Source organism: Notamacropus eugenii, chromosome 5 (genome assembly GCF_028372415.1).
Source record: "Notamacropus eugenii isolate mMacEug1 chromosome 5, mMacEug1.pri_v2, whole genome shotgun sequence".
In the NCBI taxonomy this organism is placed as follows: Eukaryota; Metazoa; Chordata; class Mammalia; order Diprotodontia; family Macropodidae; genus Notamacropus; species Notamacropus eugenii.
The window spans coordinates 74411857-74436733 of record NC_092876.1 but is presented as its reverse complement, the minus strand read 5'-3'; the positions used below and the strand labels follow the sequence as shown (position 1 = coordinate 74436733).

The 24877-nt window shown below is 47.9% G+C and overlaps 1 protein-coding gene across 1 annotated transcript; it reads right to left on the bottom strand.

Moving 5' to 3' along the window:
• Window positions 1-4717: 4717 nt before the first annotated feature.
• Window positions 4718-24844, bottom strand: P3H1 (prolyl 3-hydroxylase 1). The gene is made up of 15 exons (XM_072609705.1): window positions 24281-24844; window positions 21261-21413; window positions 20297-20486; window positions 19813-19944; window positions 14795-14934; window positions 9057-9146; window positions 8719-8771; window positions 8425-8546; window positions 7342-7469; window positions 7067-7162; window positions 6591-6741; window positions 6355-6472; window positions 6134-6209; window positions 5710-5850; window positions 4718-5247 (listed from the first exon to the last, which is right to left on the bottom strand). Exons 1-15 carry the CDS (start codon window positions 24770-24772, stop codon window positions 5089-5091), a joined length of 2241 nt encoding a protein of 746 aa, XP_072465806.1. The 5' UTR covers window positions 24773-24844; the 3' UTR covers window positions 4718-5088.
• Between the last annotated feature and the right edge of the window lie 33 nt (window positions 24845-24877).

Here is a 24877-nt window from a genome sequence, read left to right as displayed (position 1 = left end):
GAAGCTTGTTGCTTGGGCAAGGTTTTCTTCTTCTTGTACCAAAGTATTAATTCCTTTTCCAATTCTTTCTTCCATAGCTCTCATTTCTTGGCCAATTTTTCCCCCTCAAGTACTCTCATTCCATTTCTAAAAGCCATTTTAAAGTCTTTTAAAAACTCTTGCTTTGGGAGCCAAGTTGGTGGAGAAAAGGCAGGGATTCAGCTGAGTTCTCTCCCAAACACCTTTAAGTTCTAGAATGGCAGAGCCATGAAAGGTCAGAGTGAAATAATTTTCCAGTCCAAGACAACTCTGAAGGTGGGCAGGACAGGTGTGCTGCACCAGGGTGAAAGTGGAATGCAATTCAGGGCAGGCTGTGCCCCAGCAAACCAGCAGTAGGCCTTGGGGGCTACTGAATCAGTGGTGGCAGTAGCTATTTCTGGTCCTCTCAGCCCACAGATGCTAAGTGGTCAGACAACTGGTCAAAACAAAATTAGAGAGGGTCCTTTTCTGGCACTATGGGCAGGATTCAGTTGCATTGCCTACATTTGGATCTGCATCACAGTCCTGGGTCTCAGTCCCAGGGCAAGGAGGAGCACTAGCACAACAGAGCTTGTGGCTGCAGGAGAACAGGAACCCTGGTCACAGTTCCAGGTTGGAAAAGAATGCATGTGCTTACTCACAAAGCAGTGCACAGTATAGGAGAGTAGTAAACACGCCTCTCCTTGGATCATACTACTTTGGAAGAATCACAAACTTACAGGTCCCCAGAATTACCTCTGAAAACAGCTGCACAAAAAATCTGAAGCTTGGGAGGGTTTCCTTTCCACTGGGGAAGCAAAGCTTTACTTTAGCATAGAGTTAAAAGTCAAGAAATAGACTGGAAAATGAGCAAACAGCAGAAAAAGTCCTGACTATAGAGTTACTATGGTGACAGGGAAGATCAAAACACAAACTCAGAAGACAACAAAGTCAAAACTCCTACATCCATAGCCTCAAAGAAAAATATGAATTGGCCTCAGGCCACAGAAAGAGCACAAAAAAGACTGTTCAAATTAAGTAAGAGAAGTAGAGGAAAAATTGGGAAGAGAAATGAGAGTGATGCAAGAAAATCATGAAAAACAAATCAGCAGCTTGGTAAAGGAGACCCCCAAAAATCTGAAGATCAGGATTTGGTCTGGTGCATTTTCTCATTAGCTTTGGAGGAATTTGTGTGCAGTGAGCTCACCACACTGTTTCCATTCCTGTTATCTTGCCCTACCTTGAACTGTATTCCTTCTATAGGACACCCTCAATGCTGAATCTAGGCCAGAGTCATGGGAAGAACCTGGGACCGGAAGGTAGGAGACATGGGTTCTAATCCTGAATCTGCCACTTCCTATCTGTGTGAAAGGCCCTTCTCTCCCTGGGCCTCAGTTGCTCAGCTGGAGATTATACCTGCAGGCATGCTCTGAGGATCAAAAGGTAACAGATGTGAAAACATTTTGAGAAACATGTTCTGCAAACTCAAACAACTGTTAGATTTGTTCAAAACAAACAAAAAAACCATAGACTCCTAGATATTCTCTATGTAATATCTAATAATAATAACCAATATTTATATAGCATCTACTAGGAATTCAAGTGGGGGCTCCATTGTCCATTTCTATAAAGGTAAAGGAAATAGATTGTCCTGCAACAATCACAGGGAGGTCTCTCTCTTAGTCATTGCTGGCAAGATTCTTGCTAGAGTCCTTCCTCCTTAATAAGTTGATCCTTCACCTGGAAGATAGTCATCTACCTGAGAGCCAATGTGGCTTCAGAAAGGGTCGAGGAACAGTTAATATGGTGTTTGCTGCCCAACAACTCCAGGAGAAATGCCAGGAGCAGAACAGAGGACTGTACACATCTGTAGATCTGACCAAGGCCTTTGACACTGTTCGTCGTGAGGGTTTATGGAAAATTATGTCTTAATTTGGTTTCCCAGAGAAGTTCATCAGTATTGTACATCAATCTCATGATGATATATTTGCCCAGGGTCTGGATAATGGACAATACTCTCGTGCCTTCCCAGTCACCAATGGAGTGAAACAGGGCTGTGTGCTTGCTCCCATGCTTTTTAGCATGATGTTTTCAGCCATGTTGTCAAATGCTTTCAATGAGGATGAACATGACATCAAGGTCAGCTACTATACTGATGGTAAACTATTCAATTTGAAAAGGCTACAAGACAAGACCAAAGTGGAGGGAGAGTTGGTGCACGATTTTCTGTTTGCAGATGATTGTGCACTCAGTGCAGCCTCTGAAGCTGAGGTGCAACAAAGTATGGATCAATTCTCTGCTGCCTGTGCTAATTTTGGGCTAATACCAAGAAAACACAGGTGCTCCATCAGCCACCACCACACCATCCATACGTGGAACCATCAGTTACAACAAATGGAGAAGTTTTGAATGCTGTGGATAAGTTCACTTACCTTGGTAGTATACTTTCCGGGGATGTACACATCGACAATGAGGTTGATGCACGCATTGCCAGAGCTATCTCAGTGTTTGGGAGGCTCTGAAGAAAAGTTTGGGAGAGAAGAGGTATTAGACTGACTACAAAACTGAAGGTCTACAGAACCATTGTGCTGACCTCATTATTGTATGCCTGTGAAACATGGACAATCTACCAGTGCCATGCTAGGAAACTGAATCACCTCCATTTGAGCAGTCTTAGGAAGATTCTGAATCACCTGGCAGGATAATGTACCAGACACTGAGGTCCCTACTCGAACTAAACTGTCAAGCATTCAAACTATGCTTCAGACGTCACAACTCTGATGGGGCTGACCACGCTCGAATGCAAAATGCATGCCTGCCAAAAAGATTATTTTATGGAAAACTTGCATGGGGCAGGCGATCACATGGTGGTCAGAAGTGATAGAAAGACACTCTCAAAGTCTCTCTCAAGAACTTTGGAATTGATTGTGTGACATGGGAAACACTGGCACAGGACCACTCATCATGGTGTGCCTATGTAAGAATAGGTGTTCTGCTCTACGAGCAAAGCAGAATTCAAACAGTGCAAAGGAAACATAGGATGCGCAAATTTGGAGTAACCACCCCAAATATTCTTATTGTACGAACTCGTATTGGTCTGATCTGTCACAGCTGGACACAATGAAACTTCACTTTGTCATGGTGATGTCATTTCGGCCCTCTTTGAGAACGAAGGACAACCACCACCATGTGCCAGGCATGGTGTCAAACCCTTTACAAAGATGACCTCATCTGGTTCTCATAACAGCTCTAGGAAGTAGGTGCTATCATTCTCATCTCACAGATGAGGAAGCTGAGTGGTGAAGGGACTTGCCCAGGGTCACACAGCTAGTGAGTGTCTGAGGCCACATATAAACTCAAGTCTTCCTGACTCCAGGCCCAGCGCTCCATCCCCTGGGCCACATAGCTGCCCCATGATGGTGAGAGCAGAGCCAGAAGGACTGATGAGAAAGATGGAGGTTAACCAGCAGGAGAAGCTTTTGCTTCATGGTCTTCCCTCTCACCACTCCTAAGTTCCTTTTCCATTTATCCTAATGCCCTTTCTGACTCGAGCCATTTACTGCCATCACCCAGAAAGCTTCACTGAGTGCTCTGGGGTCCTGTCTTCTGCTCAAGTCTGGGCTCTGGGCACCTCTAGCCTCAGAGGTTGAGTCTGAACCATTTTAATGAGGAAACTGAGGCCCAGAGTTCAAATGATGCACTGAGTGCTGGACTTGGGAGTTAGGAAAGCTAACTGGAGTCCTTCAGACACCAGCTCTGCAACCTTCTTCACCTTGAGAGGCCTCAGTTTCCTCACCTGTAAAATGAGTAGAAAACCACTTGCCTTACCAACATCACAGGGTGGCGAGGGAAAGATTCTGTAGACCTTAAGGCATTGTATGAGAATGATAAACAAATAAATGTTGATTGAGCTCGTGTCACTCCCTTGCCTGAGCAGCAACCTCCCCTTTCATTCCAACAGCTCCCAAAATTCCACTTGCTCTGACTGCTCTGAGGAAAGCTGACTGCTCCTTCTGGCCCTGGTCTGTTCCAGCCTCCAACTCTGGGAGCTTTTCTCCCCACCATAACTGAGCACTCACCCATGCATGGCCTGTACCTGATGCAAAAGTTTTTCTTTTCCTGCATGTCTGTTTGGCTGACTCTACAGTCTTCATGAGCCCACTTAAGTGCAGTATACCTTTATATGGGGAGGTCCAGGTCTAGTCACATCTCTGGACAGCCCCTAACATAGCACCATGTACAGCTGCTGCTGCATTGAGGCCAGAACCAGGGATGGTCTGCAGCTAGTTGCAGTCTCCTTTACGGTAAAGGTGCCCACAGGCCTTTCATTGGGGGTTGTGGGCCCAACACTGGCTTCGTGAGGATGGGGGTTGCCAGCTGCTCTGCTAGTGAAGGAACATACAAATGGCCCAGATGGGCAAGCCAGATGGCAGAGGCAGGCTTAAGATCTCTAGGTCCATTCTTTTTGGAAGCTGCTGCCCCCCAGAGGAGTGAAATTGCCAGGAGCCTCCAGGGGACTTTGGCAATGCTCTGACAGCAGGGATGAAAGCATGTGGCTGGCATCAGAGAGCCAGTGCCAGGGACACTGATGGCTGCTTCCCTCATGCTGGGACCAGATTAGGATAATCCTCACCAATTGGGGCCTCTCATGGGGTGGGGATGAGGCTGGGGGATGGGGAGGTAGAGCAGATTTCCACCCTCCAAAGAACAAGCCATGATATAGAAAAAAAAAAATCTTTATTCTTTGGTTGTCTATATAAGGTACCCAAATACTGTAGTGTTGCTGGCCTTGTAAGCCAGCCTGCACCATGACTCCTGGCCGAATGGAGATCCCCGGCCCAGGGGAGCCCTGAGCCTCCAGGCCAGGCTGTAAGAGCAGCAGCAGGCTGGCCCTTCTTCGAGCCACTCAAGTAGTAGCACCAAGTCTGGGGGATGTGTCCAGTCATCTTGGCTCTGCAGACGGATGCAGGGCGGCAGACAGATCCTCCAGCCCCAAGGTACTGAGGGGGCCAGAACGACCTCACTGAAACCCCCCCACCCCCACTCTCCCATCAATCCATGTGCAGCCAGTGCCCCTCCTTCTGCACACTGTCATAACTCATCCTTGTTCTCTGACGTGGTCACCGAGGGAGGCTCCTTGGGAGGCATGGGGGAGTCTGGCTGAACCTCAGGTGGGGGCTGCTCCTGGGACAGGTCTGATTCTTCAGGGCTGAAGAGCATCTTCACCAGGTCATCTGCCTGCACTCGATCCTGTGGGTACACAGGGGCATGATGTTACCTTTCCCCTGGGGGAAGAAGCCCTCGCAAGCTTTCCTAGAGGCCAGGGCCTCTTTGGTCTCTCTCAATAACCTGGGAAGTTGCTATCTCCAGAGTTGTCCCCTGCTTTAGAAGCAGGGGCAGTCAAGGGACCCCAACCCTCAGTTCTGCCTGCCCTTGGCGTTCTGGGGCTGAAGACAATGAGTCACTTAAAATCACTGTCACTGGATCTAGTCTGGTGCAATAAACAGGATCCCAAGGGAGAAGGGGCCTGACTCACCTAGTCCAATCTTGTCCTTTTACAGATAAGTAAATGGAGGCCTGAAGAGGCCTTAAGGTCACAGGTCATTAGGACCTATGCCCGTGTCTGGTGCTCCTCCCACCACACCACGGCCAAGGGAGCAAGGGAAGGGTCTTCTGAGAAAGAAGCCATTGAGACATCCACTCTGTACTTACTCGCTCACTGTGCCTGGGGTCCAGGGTGAACCAGAGAGCGATGGCACAGCGCTGCCCCCTGGTGACAGCCCTTACGCCATGGGGGTTCTCTGCCCCAGAGGTGAAGCCCACTGCCCTGCCACACTGGGGCTGCACCTCTGCCTAGGGAAAGGAAACAAGGAAAGTAGTCCTACTCATGCTGGGTATCCGGGATCAGAGCTGTGGGCCGAAGGAGGTGGCAGGGATGCCAGCTCAGATGATCCAGCAGGTGGTCACTGGAGTTACTTCCACTTAACCCAGGGCTCCCAGGCTGACATGCTCTTGGGGGGAGGGGAACAGAAGGAGAGGCGGTCCCCAGGGAGACATTCGTTGTGCCCTCCTGTGCCCTGGAACCTCGAGGACTTCAGCCCTGCCCCTATACCTGCCTGGGCAGAGGGTCACTTACCGTCACGGTCTTGGCATCTAGTTCAGTGAAATAAAAGTTTCCACCATCAAAGTCCCCATTTAGGTAAAGAATAGCGCTGGAAAAGATACAAGCCGACGCTGACCACAGGCCTGTCCTCGGGCTCCTCCAGGACTGACAGCCCCAAAGCTCTGACTCCTGAAGCCGGCTGGCTCACTGGGCAGAGAGGAGACCATCAGCGAGCGAGGAGGCAGGGGTAATACCTGTAGTCCCGGAAGGTGTAGGCAGGGGGCTCCTTGATGCACACCAGGGCCTCAGCATTCAGGATGCAGTTGTCCACGTGCACTGGATGGCTGCTGTCAGTCCTGTCTTCCTGGGCTTCTGCAACCCAAGAACATAGGTGACACAGCAGAAACTCCCCCTGCCCTGCACTGGGGCCCAAGGCTGGCCCCTTGGAAAAGGAGGCAGCGAGGGAAGGGGCTCCAGCCGTGTGGCCTACCTTCAATAGCTGTGCGGCACACCAGATGGGAGTAGGAGAAGTAGAGGGGTGTGTCCAGCCTGAAGTAGGACTCCATGACGCGCCTCACCTTCTCCGTCACATTGTAGTAGAGATGGGCACTCTGCAGGGGCACCTTCCCCTCCTGGCCCAGCTGCCCAGGAGGCGTGGGCCATGGTAGGTTAGTGCCTAATGTGCCCTGCCCTTTCCTTGCCCTTCCCAGGCAGCCCCCAGGGGTGCCTAGTCCTCCACCCTCTTCACTGTTCCCTATTACAGACCGCACCTCCTCAGGACTTAGCTCCTTTACCCAAATCTTCAGGTGGCTTTCGGTTCCTCCCCCAGAACCCCCTTAGGTTTCTCCCCAGAAAGCAATCTTGTGCTCCCTCTTCTGACAGCATGTGACCCAACGCCCAGGATGAGGACTCCCAAGCACTCTCTTTTTGAGCCAATCCATCATTCTTTCCTCTCATCACACTCACCTTGAGGGCTTTGAAGACAGTGACACCGTAGAACCTCTCACTTTTGGTGTGGGGGGAGGTATGACCACGATATCCATCCCCTGCAGTTGCCGCTGCCTGGAGGACAGAACTCTACAACCTTAGGAACGGGTCACTGTTTTTAATGCCAAACTTTCCCACCCCACAGCCCCGAACAGCGGAGGGATCAGGCTGAAGGGAGGATCAGTGGGCCTCTTGAGGAGGGGAACAGAGCTTGGATCCCTTTGGCAAAATCACAATGACTGTTTCCCACTCACATTGGTGAGTCTCTGCAGTTCCCGACACTCATCAGCAGAGATGACTCCATCCATTACCACCCGCTGGGAGCCATTCAGCACCCTGGAGCTCATGGTGAGGCTGATTCCATCATAAAGCAGGGGGCCACCTGTAGTGCAAGGATGGAGCCCTGCTGGGATCAAGTTGCACTTTCATCCAGCTTATTCTCAGGGCCCACAAGTGATGCCCAGCAGTGCCTGCTCCCTGGTGACGTTTCCCTCCTCACCACCCCTGAAGGCAGTGGGCCTCTGAGGGAATAATGAGCCTCTAACAGCTCAGAGACCCAGGCCCTCCTCCAAACTCTGCCCCTAATGTCTGCCTGATGACCTTTGGCTCTTAGAGCTGTAGAGAAATGTTTCCAAAAGTATCAAACAGGAACAACTCATCATTTAAGGAGCGTGGACCACTCAGAGATGCTTTCCCAGCAACCCCAGGAGGTAGCTCGTCCAAATGTCTGCCATGTCACAGCATGTGAGGCTCTAGTAGAGGGGTGCCCCAAGAGGACACGGACTGAGCCTCCAATGGGGCACTTGGTGGCTGTGGAATGGAGATGAGCTGCCTTGGAAAAGGTGACCTGACCCCAAGGCCATACAACAAGTAAGCAGAAAACTCACAGTTTGAAGGCAGGGCTTGTGACTCCATCAGACCACCTCAGGCCCCTGACAGGCACCCTCCATTCTGGGCATCTATCTTGTTCTCCCAAGTAGATAAAGGGCAAGGATCACATCTCCTCCCTCCTGGGCTCTCCCACAGTGCCAGTAAGGCCTTGCTGAACTGAATGGCTGTTACACACTTAGGCATCTTATTTTCATTGATCTGAAGACGACAGTGCACAGCATTCAAGACCTTTATGAGCCAGGAATGATCCAAGCCTCAGGTCAGACTGTAGTCCTCGCTTGGGTCACCCCAAGCCTCCTGGGGCCTGCCCACTCCTGCTGGGCAGGGAGGCCCAGGGCCCAATGCTGCTTTAGCTGCTTTACTGTAAAGCCCTCTGGGCCTGCCTAGCACCATCAACTTCAAGAGCCTGAAGCCCCACATTTGTCCTGTCACCATGGCACCCTCACCTTCCCGAGCCAGCAGGCTCACATCCACAGCCTCCTTTGTCTTCTCCTCCACCAAGGTTTCAATCTCTTTCATGAGGTTTCCAATCTCTTGAGAAATGCGCACAGCTGTCTCCCGTTCGGTCCTGTTAGGACAAGTCCTCTGAAGAACCCCATGCTAACATCCTGGACCCATCCCCCTCACGACCTATCCATCCTTGGATGAACTCCCAATCTAGCAGGGCCAGAGGAAGCTTGGCACATTAGGCGTCATCCAAGGGCCCAAACCCAATCAAAAACTCAACCTGAGGTCCTCACTTCTGCTTTTCTTGCAGTCTCTTGGGAATCACTTCCTCTGGGGTCCATGTGTCCTAAAACAGGTAGAAAAATGTTAGGAAAGACTTGCTAACCACATAACCCATATCTCAGCTTACAAAGTAGGGCTAAGATATGTTCCAGGGGAAAAAAGGGCAAATGTTCCTCTCTTAAGCCCCATCCAGATTCCAAGAATGACCACTCGCACATCCATTCCTATCTTTTTGTCCTCGGGTTCCACCCCTGACAATCAGCTTCCTTCCTCCCTTCTCCTGAACACCATCCAGCCCCACTATCTTTCCAGCCTCAGACTCCGTAGTGTATCCTGAGTTACTGCTTACTGGGTCGACAAAGGGAATTCCAAATACATCGTAAGCGAAGAAAAGCAGCTCCTTCTCCAACAGGCTTCGTTGTCGGTATCTCTGGGCATTCTGAGGAAGGAAGGCAGTAAAGACAGTTACTAATGACTTGCTGCATGCAAAACACTACTAGATTCTGGGGGAGAGGACACAGATCTTCAGTCCCTGTCCTTCATGTCCACCGTGTATGAAGTTAAGGTGTAACCCTAATGCTTAAGAGTGAAGGGCTATGTGAGGTCTGGGAAGAAAGGTGTCTAAAAAGAGGAAAGAGGAGAAGGGGAAATCTAAGAAGGCTTCCTGGAGAAGGCAGCATTTAAATCGAGCTGTAAAAGACATGCAGATACACTCACTCAGTTGTATATAGAAATCTATCTTACTCTACAGGAAAGTAGGAGAGGAAGGGGATAAAAAAAGGGAGGTGCTGACAGAAGGGAGGGCAAATTGGGGGAGACAGTAGTCAGAAGCAAAACACTTTTGAGTAAGGACAGGGTGAAAGGAGAGGCAGAATAGGATAAACAGGGAAAATAGGATGGAGGGAAATCATAACTGAAAATTTTTTTACAGCAAGTTTCTCTGACAAAGGCCTCATTTCTCAAATATATAGTGAACTGAGTCAAACTTATAAAAATAAGAGCCATTTCTCAATTGATAAATGGTCAGAGGGTGTGAATAGCCAGTTTTCAGACAAAGTAATTAAAGATATCTATAGTCACATGAAAAATGCTCTGAATCACTATTGACTAGAGAAATGCAAATTAAAACCACTAGAGGGACCACCTCATACCTATCTGATTGGCTAATATGACAGGAGGGAACATAGGAAAATTGAGACACGAATGCACTGTTGGTGGAGTTGTGAACTGATCCAACCATTCTGGAGAGCAATTTGGAACTATGCCCAAAGGTCTATAAAACCATGCATATCCTTTAACCCAGGATTACCACTACTAGGTCTGTATCCAAAGGGAATAAATAAAAAGGAAAAGCACCTATATGCACAAACATATTTATAGCATAAACATATTGGAAACTGAGAGGATGTCCATCAATTGGACAGGGAATGGTTGAAAAAGTTGTTCTATACGATGGAGATGGAATCTATGGTGCTATAATGATGAGTAGGATGCTCTCAAAAAACCATAGAAAGACTTACATGAACTGATGCAAAGTGAAATGAGCAAAAATCACACTGTATACAGTAACAGAAGTGATGATCAGCTGTGAATAACTAAGCTCTTCTCAACACTACCATGATCCAAGATAATTCCAAGAACCCATGATGGAAAATGCCATCCACTTCCAGAGAAGAACTAATAGTCTGAATGCAAATTGAAGCACAATTTTTAAAACTTTTTTGGGGGGGAAGGGGGAAGAATCTTTCACAACCTAATAAATATGAAAATATGTTTTGCATGAGTGCATATGTATCATTTATATTCAATTGCTTGCCTTCTCAGTGAGGAGGGAAGGAGAGAATTTGGAACCCCCAATTTTTTAAAATATTAAAAATTGCTTTTACATGTAAAAATAAAATTTAAAAAAAAAAGTTGTGTAAGAGTTCAGGGAAAGGAAGGACATTTCAGGTAGAGAGAAGAGTAAACAAAGGGACATTTAGCCTGGAGAATGAGTGAATCTCTGAGTTGTGAACCACCTCAGGAGACAGAAGCAGTCCATTCCCTCTTCCACATGACAGTTGTTCTGCAGGTCTTCACTGCACTGGAACAACCCCAGTTCCTTCCACTAATCTTCATATCGTGTGAACCCAAGGCCTCCATTCTCTCAGCTGCTCTGCTCTGCGTACCCTCCAGTTTGTCAACCTTCTTTCTCAAGTGTGGCATCTAGAACTGAATAAATACTCCAGTCGTGGTCTCACTGGGGTGCAGGCCAGCAGCATGACAGCCTCAATATGGCAGGTTTCGATTCTGTGAGCTTTCTTGGCTGCCATATCACACATTAAGCTTGCAGTCCACTACAACCCGTAGATCTTTTTCAGAACTGTTATCTAGCCAAATGTCTCCCATTTTGTACTTGGAAAATTGTTTTTTGAATCCAAGTATTAGACTAAAGTTTTACATTTATTTGTATTTTATCTGTATTAAATTTCACCTCATAAGAGGCCACATGTTGGATAGATAGCTGGCCTTAGGCAGGTGCCATCTTTCACTCATCCTGGCTGGGTGACCCTGGGAAAATCACTGAACCTCTCTGTGCTCTAGGGATCTCTCTTGGACTGTAAGCTGCAGAGAAGATGCTAGCCTGCATGGTAGAGGGAATTTCTCTCCAGGAGCTTCCTACAATGCTAAGATCACAGGCCTAGGTCCAATATCATCATATTCCATTAAGCCCAGTGTTCCAGCCTGTCAAAACCTGACTGCACCCGATGTTAGCTGTTAGTCATCATCCCCAGGCTTGTTTCCCCTACATGCCACCTATGCCTTGGTCCTGATGACAAGGTCAAACAGCATAGGTCTATGGGGGCTGGCCCCCAGGTCTACAGGGGCACACACTTCTCAAGCCAATTCTGAATTATTTATGACCAGTCTTCAGGTCTCATCATTCGGCCAGTTCTGAAACTATATCATTATTGACTCACCTTTCCCCATCTTTTCCCCATGAGTAGCATAAAATACTACTTAAAAGCATTTGTCAAATACTTTAATGGCTTTTCACTGATCTATTAGTTTGGCAGTCCTGTCAAAAAGGGAAATAAGATTAGTCTGACAAGACATGTTCTTGATGAAGCCAAGCTAGCTCTGAGAACTCTGCCTCCTTTTCTAGAGAGCTGCTTATTAACTGTCTCTTTAAGAATCTGCTCTAGAATTTTTCTAGGAGCTGGAGTCAAGCTCCTTGGCCTAGAGTGTACAAACTCTCTTTTTTCCTGTCTTATGTTCTCCAGTGCTGTGGTACAGATCCCTCTCCACAATTTTTCAAAGACCACTGACAGGGTCTCAGTCATCACATGTGCCACTTGCTTCAGCATCCAATGACACACGAATCTGGGCCAGATGGTGACTTGAACTCATCAGCTGTTCTCTTATTATCTCCATCTTCTCTTGAGTATCAACTCCCCATTAGCCATTTTTGTTTCCAAAAATCAGTCTCCTGGGCAAACAGTAGCAAAATCAATGGAACAACTTTATCTTTCGTCATCAATGTCATCACTGTCCCATCTGCCTTGTCTTCACCCCTTCTGTCCTCAGCCTTCCCTGCTAGTCTTGGCTCCTTCTGGGATTTAGTGCTGGCCCCTAACCGGCCCCAACAGGGCCCTGAGCGGCACTTCTGGATTTGGCCTTTATTGCCTCCCCAGATGCTCCACTTCGTGCATGTCTTTTTTGCAGCTGAAGTTGTCTGGCAAACTCCCTGTGCATAGATATGAAATTCTTTAATGTTAAAATTTAAATTCCTTCTTTCTTTCCTGGTCAAAATTGTTCCTCTGTCTTCAAAATTTTGTTCATTCAGTTTCCCATTCCTTTCTGGAATGACTTCTTCTGCAGAATTTTAATCTCTAGGCTCCTACATGTCTATATCTATATCTATATCTACATATATATGCATTTAGGCTCTTCCAGAAATCTAGGGTCTATATCAGACTGGGTTTCTTTATCTTCTTTATCACAGATTCTAAGAGAGTGGGGTCCCTTTTTTTCCACCTCAGTTATCTCCTCATTGGTATTAATCAAATCTCAAAGGACATTTCCTTTTATTGATTCTTCTCCCATTTGAAGGATAAAGTAATCATTAAGGTAAGTTAAGAAATTATTAGCTTCTCAGCTTTTAGCAAACAACTGGACAACTGAAGTCCTTTGTCCCTATTACATCTAATTTCTATGCCAGGCTTGCGATCTATTTCTCAATCACCTCATCTATTTCTCTTTCTGCCCAGGGGCTTATAGTACAACTTTGAAAGTACTGCCCCACTGGTTTTCATCCAAATACTCTCCACTTTGCAGCCCCATTCTAGTTCCGAGATTTCCTTACATGGATGCGTCATCTTAATTGACAATGCTACTTTGCACTCCACTCATCTCGTCCTATTTCTTGTGAATTTGGCACACCTTTCCACATTCACTTTAATCAGAGTCTCTCTCCATTCACCAGACTTCTAAGAGACCTAACAAACCACACCTGTGATTTCATCAGTTTAGAGAGATCCTTGGGAGGAACTCTTCCTAACAACGTAGATCAGTAACTGCTCTGCAACTTACAAAGGGGCTTGGGCCTCTGGGAGTAAGAGACCTACTCAAGGTCACAAGGCCAGGAGGAGTCAGAGATAGGATTCAAATCTGTGTCTTGCTGACCCCAGAGGCTAGCTTTCTCTCCATTACACTACAAGGCCTCCTTGTGCTAGGCTCTCATTCGTCTTGCTTGTCGGCCACTCTGGGCATATGTATATGCAGATTTGGGGTCCTCTGAACTTCTGGCTGGTCTTTACCGCTATTCCTCAAATAGTGTACTGTCTACTCTCTAGGCTGGTAGGTGTAAAAAAGCAGTTCTCTTCCTCTCCCCTTCACTTTAAAAGTCTGATTAGAACTGCAGCATGCCAGGCAAATGGCCCCTTATCAACCCTTCTTAGGAGCACTGTCCTCCTGTTCAAGAGCTTATAATCTAAGGCATGAAAGACTTAAGACAAAAGGATGGCTATCTCCAACACTGAAGGGCTGTTACATGGAAGAGGGATCAAAATGGCCCTGCTTGCCACCAGCAGCAGTAGGTAGAAGTACAAAGAAGCCAATTATGACTTGATTTAAGAAAAACTTCTTAACAATTCAAGGTGTTCAAAAGTGAAGCAAGCAGCTTGGGCAAGAGTGGGAGAGACTGGATGACCTCCTAAATGCCCCTGCAAAGGAATTCCTGGTTAGACACAGTGGGCTCAGAATTCTATAACTCAAACATAAAAGGGCAGCATGGCCAGGGTCTAGAAACATTCTTTGGGTAGAGAGAAAAGGGCAGAAGTGAGGGCCAAATCAGAATGAGACAGAGGGGAGGAGGGAAAGGGAAACATTGGCATAAACCGCCAAACAGAGGAGCTCTTGGAGGAGGACAAGAATCATCAGTTTTAGGCACGTAATGATGCCAAGTCTGTCTTTGGTGAGGAATGGACTCCATCCCATAGCAAGGAACCAGCTCCACCACACACACGATCCTTTCAGCTTCAAGCTGGCTGACCCTCTGCTCTTTTGCCTGGCCCAAGGCTGGCCCTTCCACCATCACCGTCTCAGGAGAGCATCCCAGAGGGCTGGTCGGATAGTGAAGGGCTTGAGCTCATGCCATGGGAAGCTCTGTCAAAGGAATGAGGGGTGTGCAGCTTGGAGAAGAGACTTGAGTAGACCATGAGGACTGTTTTCAAGCCTCTGAGACTCACATGACAAGAGGTTAGAAACGTTCTTTTTGGTCTGACATGCAGAATCAGGAAAGGTGGGTGAAAGCCACTGAGAAGCAAACTTGGGCTTAATATCAGGATAAGCTGTCCAAGAGTGGAATGGGCTGCTCTGGAAGGTAGGGGGGGGTCTTCATCTCTTCCTGCAGATCTTTGCACAAAGGCTAAATAATTACTTGGAGGCTAGGTTGTAGTAGGGATTTTTTTTCAGATTTGGTTTGGATTAGTCCCTTTTCCTCTAAGAATCAAGATGACTTGCCACAGGATCCCCCCCTCACCAGCCCCATTTCTGAGCCTGGATCCACCTGGCCAGCCACCACCATGACAAATGGAAGCCACTCACCTCGCGGGGGCTTAGGAGCTTCGCCAGCTCTTCTCCCAGCATAGCTGTGTAATAGGCGAGGTTCTGGTTCATCACCTCGTCATTGGGGAAGAAGAGAAGGTACGTCTTGGCACATTCAATAGCTTGGGTATAATTCCCAACTGCAAAGAGAAACATGGCTGCAAAGGAGGGAACCCCCAGCCCTCCATCTCATCAGGACCCAACTCTCAGCTGGCGACCAGGGTCATGACCCATAAGGATGCAAGACCTGCTGGACTTGCTGACTCTCTGACATGTACCTGGCTTCACTGTGAATAGCCTTCAAGATCAGTTATAATGGCATCTATGTTTTGTTAATAGAAAATACAAATTATTCAGCACATAGTAAGAAAGAGGGCAAAGACAGAATAAAGTTCGCATTCCTCTCATGTTTTAGTTTATGAAAAGCTTTTCTCTCCCCAATCGTGTGAGGCAGATAAAGCAAGCATTTTCTCCATTTTACACTTGAAGAAAGTGAGGCTCGGGGCTAACTTCACGATCATCCAGTCAGTAAGGCTTAAAGCCAGGACTCATTCCCAGTTTCTTCACCCAAGTCCAACAGCCTTTTCTCTGCACTACACACTGTCATGGTGATGAAATATTAACCCTTCTTGTCACTCCTGGCCAGAGAGGAGTGGGGGTTAACCTAGAAGGGCGGGTTTTCCTCACACAGGTGACACGCTTATCACACCAGGCTCCTATCAAACAACAAAAGACAGATTCCCAATATGTCTCTCCAGAGCTTGAAATTTCTACATATCAGCTTGAAACACACATCTGCAGATGATCTCTAGTTCAGCCTGTCTATAACTTCTTTGTACACTGTGGTTTGCATGTTGGACTGGGAGCTCCCTGAGGGCAGGGGTTGGTTTTTGTCTTTCTTTGGACCCTTGGTGCCCGGCACATATAAGGCACTTGACTGCTTATTGACTGGACCTCACATCTACCTACCCACCTCTCAGATCTGGGCTGGATAGAACAAGCAGAAGACCAGACAATTTTATAAGAAGCCAGGTAATGTATGTGCTGCCACCACTCATATATCATTGCTGCAGCTGCCTCTATGTTCTGCCACTGATGACAGCAGAATGAAAAGACAGTCCCAGGCTTATCCTTCACTATTTAAATGTAGCTGTACTGGAAAGCACCACACACGACTAGACGTGCCCCCTCACCTGCCACTGACAGAGGCCCCTGACACCCTCATGTTTGTGGCAGGGAGTGAAGGACCAGAAAGGCATGCCTTGGCTAAAACCCTTGTATTGCTAGGCAGAGCCCAGCTGGGGGATTACTGCCACCCCCCCCCCCCTCCACCCACCCAGTCCATTCCTAGTTATAACCGAGCTCACTGGGAATAGCCTAGGAAGGGCTCAACCATCCCATTAGAATCTTGAGGCTGATGAATTCTATGAGCTTTGCTTATAGACCAGCTCATAGCTGGGTCTGCCCCCTAAAGTGAAATGAGCTGCCTCTTACAAAGGTTAGCAAGTCCCTCAAGTCTGTCCCCTAAGCTTCCCCCACCCCCTTGTCATCCATGCCTTTGTTCAGCCTGTCCCTGGTGCCCAGAATGCTCTCCCTCCTTACCTCAGCCTCAGCCTCAGGGAAGCCTTGGCTCCTTTCAAAGCCCCAGTCATGTGAGCCTTCCCCCATAAGATTTTTCTGATTCCCCCATTGATTGTTACTTCCCTTTCATCCCCAAATCATTTTGCATGGGCTTTGTATTTACTTTTGTGTATATGTTGTTTCTGCCCTACCTACAGTTATCCCACCTAGAGCCCTACAGCGCAGTCATCTTTGCATTCCAGGCACCTGGCACCAAGAACACAGCTGAGCCAGGACCACTCTCAGCCTGGGCATATGACCCTTTGCCCTCTCTGCCTCAATTCTCCCTCCCCAGGTCCTACCCTCCTCTAGCCACTGATACACTCCTACTCCCCTGTTAAAATTCCCTGGCTGTTCAGAGTCCTAGATCTGCTACCCATAGGCCAGGGGACCCCCAGACAAATCTCTTTGGAGAGATCCAGAGCGTGAGAGCGTGAGACACTCACTGTGAGGGTCCACGGGCCCCACTGCCACTTCTGATCCTTTGTTTTTGGCATGTCCCCCCATCCACATCACTTCTTCTATGACTGTTGTCTGACTCATCTTTTCTGCCCACATCTCCATCCCCTTCTATCATCCTCTGTGACACTGATGGTAACTCTGATGGCAGATGACCCCGTTAACAAGCAGGCCTGCCAGCTCCTGATTCCTGCCACAACTATCTTCACCATTTTAGACTTCAGGGACATTCACAACTGCTGCAAGAGCTGGAGCTCTGAAATGCTTCTCTGACTGGCCCCTCACTACCAAATAAACCTGTTCTCTGCCCTTCTCATAACCTCTGGTCCCTCAAAGCTACTCCCTTGTCAGTCCCCCTTTGTGGTCTCAAGCCACTGGCTCCCTATTTCAAGGTGTACTCTCCTCCACTCTGGAATGCCTCTTCACACCTTGCCACTCCACACACTCTGAAGCACCCTTAGTTTTCTCTGTTCCCTTATCCTGATTGAGCATTTCTGGAGGAAGTGTGATGAAGGGACACTGCCCGGGTGCCGTTCTCAGATACTGAGCCCCAAATGGGCCTTCATTACTCTGGGCAATCCTTTATATTCATCATCTCCAAGAGACAGCCCCAACAGCTCTTCCAGAGTTTTCCCTCTCTTAAACTTCTAACTTCATCCCAATTATTTTCTTTCTCATTTTCTATTTTCCTGAGAAGACTGAGGCCAGTCAACCAGTGATTCCTCAACTTTCTTCCTCTATGTCTTTAAACCTCTCTCTTTCTTGGCCTGTTCTCCTCTTCCTTTCCCCAAGTCACAGGACTGAGAGAGTTGAAAGGGATTCCCCTCATTTTATAGATGATGAAAGCAAGGCCCAGAGGAGTTAGATTCCTTGCCCAAGATCACATAGCAAGTGTTAAAGGCAGGATTTGAACCAGATCTTCTTGTGTCCAAGTCCAGCATGCTAATTCCCTGATTCCATCCCCACTGGTCATTCCCACTCTCTTGCATTTTCAATCTCCTCTCCACTAAGTCCTGCCAACGAAAATGCTTTGGTTTCCCCTAGTCTAAAAGAAAAAAAAAAGGGAAAAAAAGCCTTCTCTTGACCCTGCTCCCTTCTTGAGCTGAAAAAAAAATCTACTGGTCGCTTCTATTTCTTTTCCACCAACTCAGTCCCTTCAGCCTTAAAGAAAGGGTTAACACCCCTAGCACAATCCTGAAACTTCTCCTTCCAAGGCCATTAATGACCCCCTAACTCCCCAATCCAGAGGACTTTCTGTCCTCATCCTCTTGACCCCCAACTTTCTCCACATCTTTTCCTCTCTTGGTTTCAGTGATACTGGACTCCCATTTAAAGAAAAGTGCCCAGACCGGTATGTCTTCATTCCTCCTGAGGCTTCACTTCAGATTTTCTTTACTGTGTCCTCAAGTTGGGGACCTCCCTCTCCTCCTCTGGCTTCTTCTTATGTGCTATCTTCTCCCTGCATAAAGTAGGCTTCTTGAAGGCAGGGGCTGTCTTTCTTTTGGCAGGTATTTGTATTTTATCAGGGCTGAGAATGTCTGGCACACAGTCAGCACATAACAAATGACTGAGTGACACTGTTCCAATATTGGCTCTTCTCCTACCTGGCCATTAACTCCTTTTGAGTTTCCTTCTTGATTCCCTCTTCATCTTCTTTCTGGCTCCCCTCTACTCTCACCCTTCTACATGGATGTCTCTCAATCAATCTTTCTGGTCCCAACCTCTCCCCTGATCTAGAATCCCACACTTCTTAACCAGACTGAAGTTTATGACTCAAGTCCTATTCTTTCTAGGAATCCTTTGCAGACTCTTTCAGCCTTTTCTTATCCCAACTCTAATCTCCTCTCACATTTATGGAGCATACCTCTCCATCTAGTATTTACTGCAACTTGATTCATAGCTTTTCAGAGTTGCAAGGACCCTTGGAGACCCCACCTTCTCATTTACAAATGAGGAGACCAGAGGGGTAAAGTTATTTGTCCAGAATCATAGAACCAGTTACAAGGAAGCCTGGGCCTAGAACCTGGGTCACCTAACAGTAATAACTGTTACTATTACTTACATGTCCATAGTGCTCTCAAGCTGACAAAGCATGTCCACACCCCACAAAACCTGGAGGTGGGTTGTTAACTCATCCTTGGTCCAAGATCTTTCCCTATCCATCTTGTAGGACTATTGTGTGGAAGAACTCTTTGTAAATCAAGAAGTCATTCATTATTGTTCTATGTTAAGTCACCCTCAGCAGATTCAAAGTTTCCTGAAGGACTGAACTCAGGCAGGGCCAGACACAGAGTAAGCTCTAGATAGCTGTTATGTGATAGCTATTCTGGTTTCTGAAGGTCACAGTAATCAAAAACCCTGGCATTATGACAATGGGCAGGTCTGGCATCTATTCTGTGGGCTGCAAACAAAGACACTGGGCCCCTATTTTGTTCTGTTTTAGTTTCAGTGCAAACTCTAATTAAATGCTATAGAAAGAACTGCAGAAAGGCCCTGGGAGCCTGGCCCCTCCCCTTCCAGGGCTTTAGGAGGTGCTGGTACCCGCTTCCAAGATCAGGTACATGGTACAGTGGAGAGAACCTCAGAACCAGTTTGAGAACATCTGGGTTCAAACCCTGGTCACTCAACGACGATGACCTACTTGTGTGACCTTGGGCAGATACTTCTCTGGGCTTCAGCTTCCTTATCTGCAAAATGGGGTTTACCAGATAATCTTGAAGGTGCTTTTTAGTTATAAAATTCTGAGATTCCGTGAAACCTGTAGGATCATTAGTAGGAACCATGTAGTCTACAAACTATAAAGACCATGCCTGAGCATCCCAAAGAATGCTATACAAGTTAGAAACCAAATGTATTCTTAATGAAGATGTGCCAGTCCTTCTTCATCTCCTATATTGCTTCAATGAAGGGAGCAGAGAGAGGAGGAAAACAACTCTTACTGTTGTAGTAGGCAAACTGCAGATAATTATAGTGTGATGGGAGGAAATCTTCAAAGGGCTTCTCTCGGCTGGGATGGGAGGCAAGCTCAGTCACACAACTCTGTTTACAGCTGAGCACCTGGATATAATGATCTGAAGGGAATCAAAAGAGGGGAATGAACATCACATCAATCTGGAAGTTTGAAAGTTGTGGATCAGATAAATAAAACAAAGCAAAAATTAACCCTAAAAGATGCAAGCCATCAGACATTGAGGTGGAGTCTGGATCAGAGAACAATCAGAGGGCTACAATGTGGATTCCTGCCACATGGGGCAGGGGCAGGGGAAGCCCCCTAACTTCTCCCAAGCTGGGGTTGAGCCCAGAGCCCATCCTCTCCCAGGCTGCAGTGGCATCATTCCAGGATACAGACCCTACTTAGCAACCAAATATCTCCTAGAGAAAAAGATGAGAAGGCCCTGCAGAGACGAGAAGAGCAGTGCACACCTGTGATGGACTGGAAAAGGTCAGCATTGTATTCGAGGTAATTGTAGCCATCGTAGTCATAGGGTCCCTCACAGAGGGCACGGCACTCCTCATCTGCCACAAAGTACTCTTGTAAGGCTGCCTCCAAATGGGGCACAGCTTCATGGGGCTGTTCCTCTGAGTAGAGCCGCACGCCCAGTCGGAACTCGTGCTTGAGGGAGAACAGGGGATTCAGTCCTGTCAGGCCACGAACTAGGCAAGGCCCACTCCTTCCCCTGTGGCCATGGCTACAAGGTTCACAAACTCCCTTCCCTATGGATCTGAGTCCTAACCAATGCTCACAGAATGAATGAAGTGTGCCTGGCAGGAAAATTAGTAGGAAAAATAAAGACTTGTTGATTGACAGCTACAAAAACTCCTACAAGAGCCTTTTACATACTAGTAATAAAGCACTGGGACATGTTATCTCCACTTTAGAGAAGATGAAATGGAGGCTCAGGGAAGTCCATCAATTAGCCTAGAGCCATGTTCCCCTTGACAAAGTGCAGAGGGGTCTTCAGAAAGTCCCTGTGCAGCCTTAAACTTTTTACTCTTCAGCGGTCATCATTTAAGCTGCCAGTTTGAGAGATACAACCTGTACCTGGTCTGGTAAGAAGCAGTGAATGCTGCTCCAGGACAACACTGACCGAGGGAGGTCTTTTCCCTTAGCCTGAAACCAGACTCACTGTCCTGTGCATCAGATCTATCTCCCACCTGGAACAAATTCAAATAAACTGACTTTGAGATGCTGTTTGCAGCTAGTTTCTAATGCACCTAAAAGCGAAGACTTCCCAGTTTAGAGGTGCACAAGGACTTTCGTAAGGCCTCTTGTTCCTTCTCAGGAGTGTGGGAGGGAAGGGGGGTCCGAAGGGGGGTCCTTCCCTGCTGACAGAGGGGGCAAGACAGAAAAGGTGCAGGGAAAGGGAAGCTAGGGCCCTTGGTTCACCATGTGAGGTTTAGCCTCGAGGTCCTTGAAGTCCTCCTCCTTGACTCCTGACATTGTTTGATAATAGTCCAAGTTCTGGCGCATTTCCAGGTGTTCTGGATTCCCCACAAAGAAGGTATTTGCAGCTGCAACGGCCTTCTCCAGCTTGTTAATCTGAAAGTGAAGCAAAGGGAAGCAATTCTCGAGTCTGTGCCAAGCAGACAGCCTCCATTCTGATGGGAGTCCCTGCCTCCAGCTCTGCCCTTCAGCTCCCTCAGCTGTCATTGAGGGCAGGCCTGACCATGCCACCAGGGGCTCCCTATGGCCTCTAGAGTCCAATACAAACAGCTCTGCTCTACATCAGAAGGCCTTTACAGCTCAGCCCTTCCTACCTTCCATTACTGTCAAGTTTTCCACCCTGACCCCATTCTACAATTGAGCATCGTAAGCCTGTCCATGCATACCTAGTCTTGATCACTGACCAAACCTGGGACACTCTCCTCACCTCCTTATTCCTCCTGGCTTCCTAGGTTTCCTAGAAGACTGAATTCAGAGCCCCCTTTCTTCAAAAGACCTTTTCTGGTCCTCTCTGGGATTACTCCCATTTCTACCACACACAGCTCGTACATGCCTAGTAGCTTGTGTTGGCTCCCCCATTATAATACAAGCTCTTGGAAAGCAGAGACCATATCTCTGCCTTTCTTTGCATCTCATCACTTACCTGAGTGCCTGGCTCCCTTAGTAAATCCTTACTGACCAAATGCTTGATTGACACAGTGGAGACACAGAAAAACTGAGGCACAAACAACTACAGCCCAAGAGGACCACCAATGGTGAGCAGAAATCCTCAGGTCCTTTCTAGCCAAATGGGCCCAGATATCTCTTTCTAAGAGCATGAACTGACTCTGGCCAATCCTATTCTATAGTTCAAAAGGAATTAGAAGGAACAGCAATTTCTCTGGGACAAACATAAAGGGGCAGATAATGGAGTGTAAATGGATGTTTCTCTGATCAGGCCTGGGGTACGCTATATTAAAAGGGGCAATGCCTCATTCAGTAGTGCATGTTTTCTTTCTTTCTTTTTTTTTAACTGCTCAATCTTCTATTTTCAGGATTCTGATCAGGAGCTGAAATGACCAAGAAAAGAAACATGGAAGGGACTAAGGATGGGTGTAGGGCTTTACAGAATGACATTAGGCTTAATAAGTACTTTGAAAAATAAATGGGGGTGGGGAGAATTTTATGATCAGGATATATCCAGAAACAGGTTACGTTACTGAAGAATCCTAAGCTCCTTCACAAAATTAAGGGCAGCTAGTGGCACAATGGGAATGTAACACCAGGCCTGGAGTCAGGAAGACCCAAGTTCAAATCCAGCCTCAGACACTAGATGTGTGATAGTTGGCCAAGTCACTTTACCACAATCTACCTCAGTTTCCTCATCTGTAAAATAGGCATAATAGGGTAGTTGTGAGGATCAGATGAGATGATTGTAAAGCACTTTGTTAAGCTTAAATTCTTATATCCATGTGAGCAATCATTATGATTTCATGTTTGTCTTTGTATCTCTAGTACCTACCAGATGCCTGGCACATGGTTCAACTGATTCCTACCCCAAAATCCATTCTGGAGAGAAATTCTCCTTTCAGATCCATCACTAGCAAGCTGTGCGATCTTGGAAAAAAAACAAATTCTTCAGGCCTCAGTTTCCTCACATGTCAAATGAAGGGGTTGGACTAGATGATGTGATCTCTAAGGTTTCTCTTTACAGAGCTAGGATTCAATTTTATTTTTTTGAAGTAACTGATGACACCTTTCTGATAAGATGAATTTTTGTTTGATTTTCTTCCAGCTTCTTTCTCTTCTTCTTTGTGCACTGAAATTTGTCCCCCCACTTTTTAGGCAGCAGCTGTCCTTCCTCCCTAGGGTTATATTGTTACATCATTAGGTTCTCGAGGGGATGTGAGTTTGGAGCAGAATTCTACGTATCTTGCAGAGTTTTGTATTCTCTTATCTATAAGATGGGGAGGAAGGGGGGCAGGAATCCAGGAAAAGAAGGAAAGGCATTTTTTCAGACTAAATGTTGTTGGGAGATGGACATTTAAGTCCAAATTCTTTGTGCCCTATCTGCAAGCTGAGCTAAAAGTCTGTTCTTTAAAGACCAACTTTGGAAAAACATATAACTAGTACTGCTAGTTCTTGTCTAGAGCCCCAAAGCTCCGTGATTTTTTGTTCCCTCCTGGTAGAACCATTCCTAATATTCTGCAGAACTAAACTGGAGGGTTGGCACTACTGAAGGCAAAGCTGTGTGACTGAATAGGGAAAGAAATAAAATATACGAAGGGCCAGAAACAGGGTTAGTTATAGTCTGTAGTATTTTAACTTTGCTCAGAAATTTGAGAGGGTCCCCAACAAGGAGGAGTCTGGGGCCCCCTGACTGCTACGTGGCATTCCTGGCCCTGAAACGGAAGACGGTGGAGTCCTCCGTAGGAAAAGGACACCAATCAAGAAAAGGCCTGCAAGTTACTGTTCCTGTGACTCCTCTTTAACTCTTCTAAGCTTGCAAAGGGATGGGGCTGACAAACTTAGGAGGAAAAACTAGCCAGAAACCAAGTGCGGCAGCTTAGTCTACAATGCACCATCAACGGCACTAGCTTTAGAGCCAGTAGGCGGATAACTCCCAGCTCAGCTGGGCTGGGGCAGGAGCTGGAAGGGAAGATGCCCCTCCAAACTTCAGACTTAAGTCTGGGTCACACTTGAATTTGTTCTGATCCGGTCAGCTCCCTAGGGTAGCCTGGAGGCTACCTCCACCCCAGAACCTCAGGAGTGGGAAGGAACCTGGAGACAAGAGTCCATCCTGTATCTCTGCAATACGCCCAAGCGGTTCTGCAGCCTTGGCTCGCAGATGTCCAGTGATGGAGAGCTCACTACCTATCAGGCCGGCGCATTCGTTTTGGGGCAGTTCTCTCTAAGGGTTGGGAAGCTCCTTCTCGCCTGGGGCTTGACCTTGGCCCCCCACTCGCCCCCCGCCGCCGCCGCACCTTGAAATAGGCCACTTGCAGGTAGTTGTAGGGGCTCCGCTTGCGGAACTCCAGCTCCAGCTCCTCGCTGAGAGTGTGCGCGGCGGGTGGGCCCAGGCAGCCGCGGAGGCAGGCGGCACGCTGCAGCAGCCGCCCGAAGAAGCGCAGGTCGTGCAGGGCGGCCGCGGCCCGGCCAGCCTCGGCCTCGGGCCCCGGCCCCAGCCCGGGCTCGGGCTCCCAGGGGTGCTGGGCGGAGCACTGAGAGCGGCAGCGTAGGCGCAGGGCGCGGAGCGCGGCCCGGGAGCGCAGCGCGCGCTCCATGTGCAGCACCACCGCCGCCCAGTCCCCGCGCGCATAGGCCGCGGCGCCCGCCGCGAACAGCCCGTCTGGGGCCTCGACCGACTCCAGCACCGCCGCCGCAGCCGCAGTCCCCGGGTCCGCCGCAGTCCAGAGCCAGGCCTCGGCCCCTGCCCAGGCCACGGACAGCCACAGCCACAGAGCGTGCCAGGCCATAGCCAACCGTACACACCTAACGGACTGGCAGGCAGCTACCCACTGCCCGCCTGGAGCTCCGCCCAGAATGCTAGCCCCGCCCCTAGACTCACGCACCTCCCCCAC

What these genes read in the sequence shown, in the direction of transcription:
- P3H1 (XM_072609705.1), bottom strand. Translation starts at nt 24,772, where the DNA reads ATGGCCTGGCACGCTCTGTGGCTGTGGCTGTCCGTGGCCTGGGCAGGG. An exon ending in TGCAAGTGGCCTATTTCAAG is followed by an intron (nt 21,414 to 24,280) that starts GTGCGGCGGCGG and finishes CTTCACTTTCAG; the next exon opens with ATTAACAAGCTGGAGAAGGC. An exon ending in ACCCCAGGCACAGTGAGCGA is followed by an intron (nt 5,248 to 5,709) that starts GTAAGTACAGAG and finishes GTGTACCCACAG; the next exon opens with GATCGAGTGCAGGCAGATGA.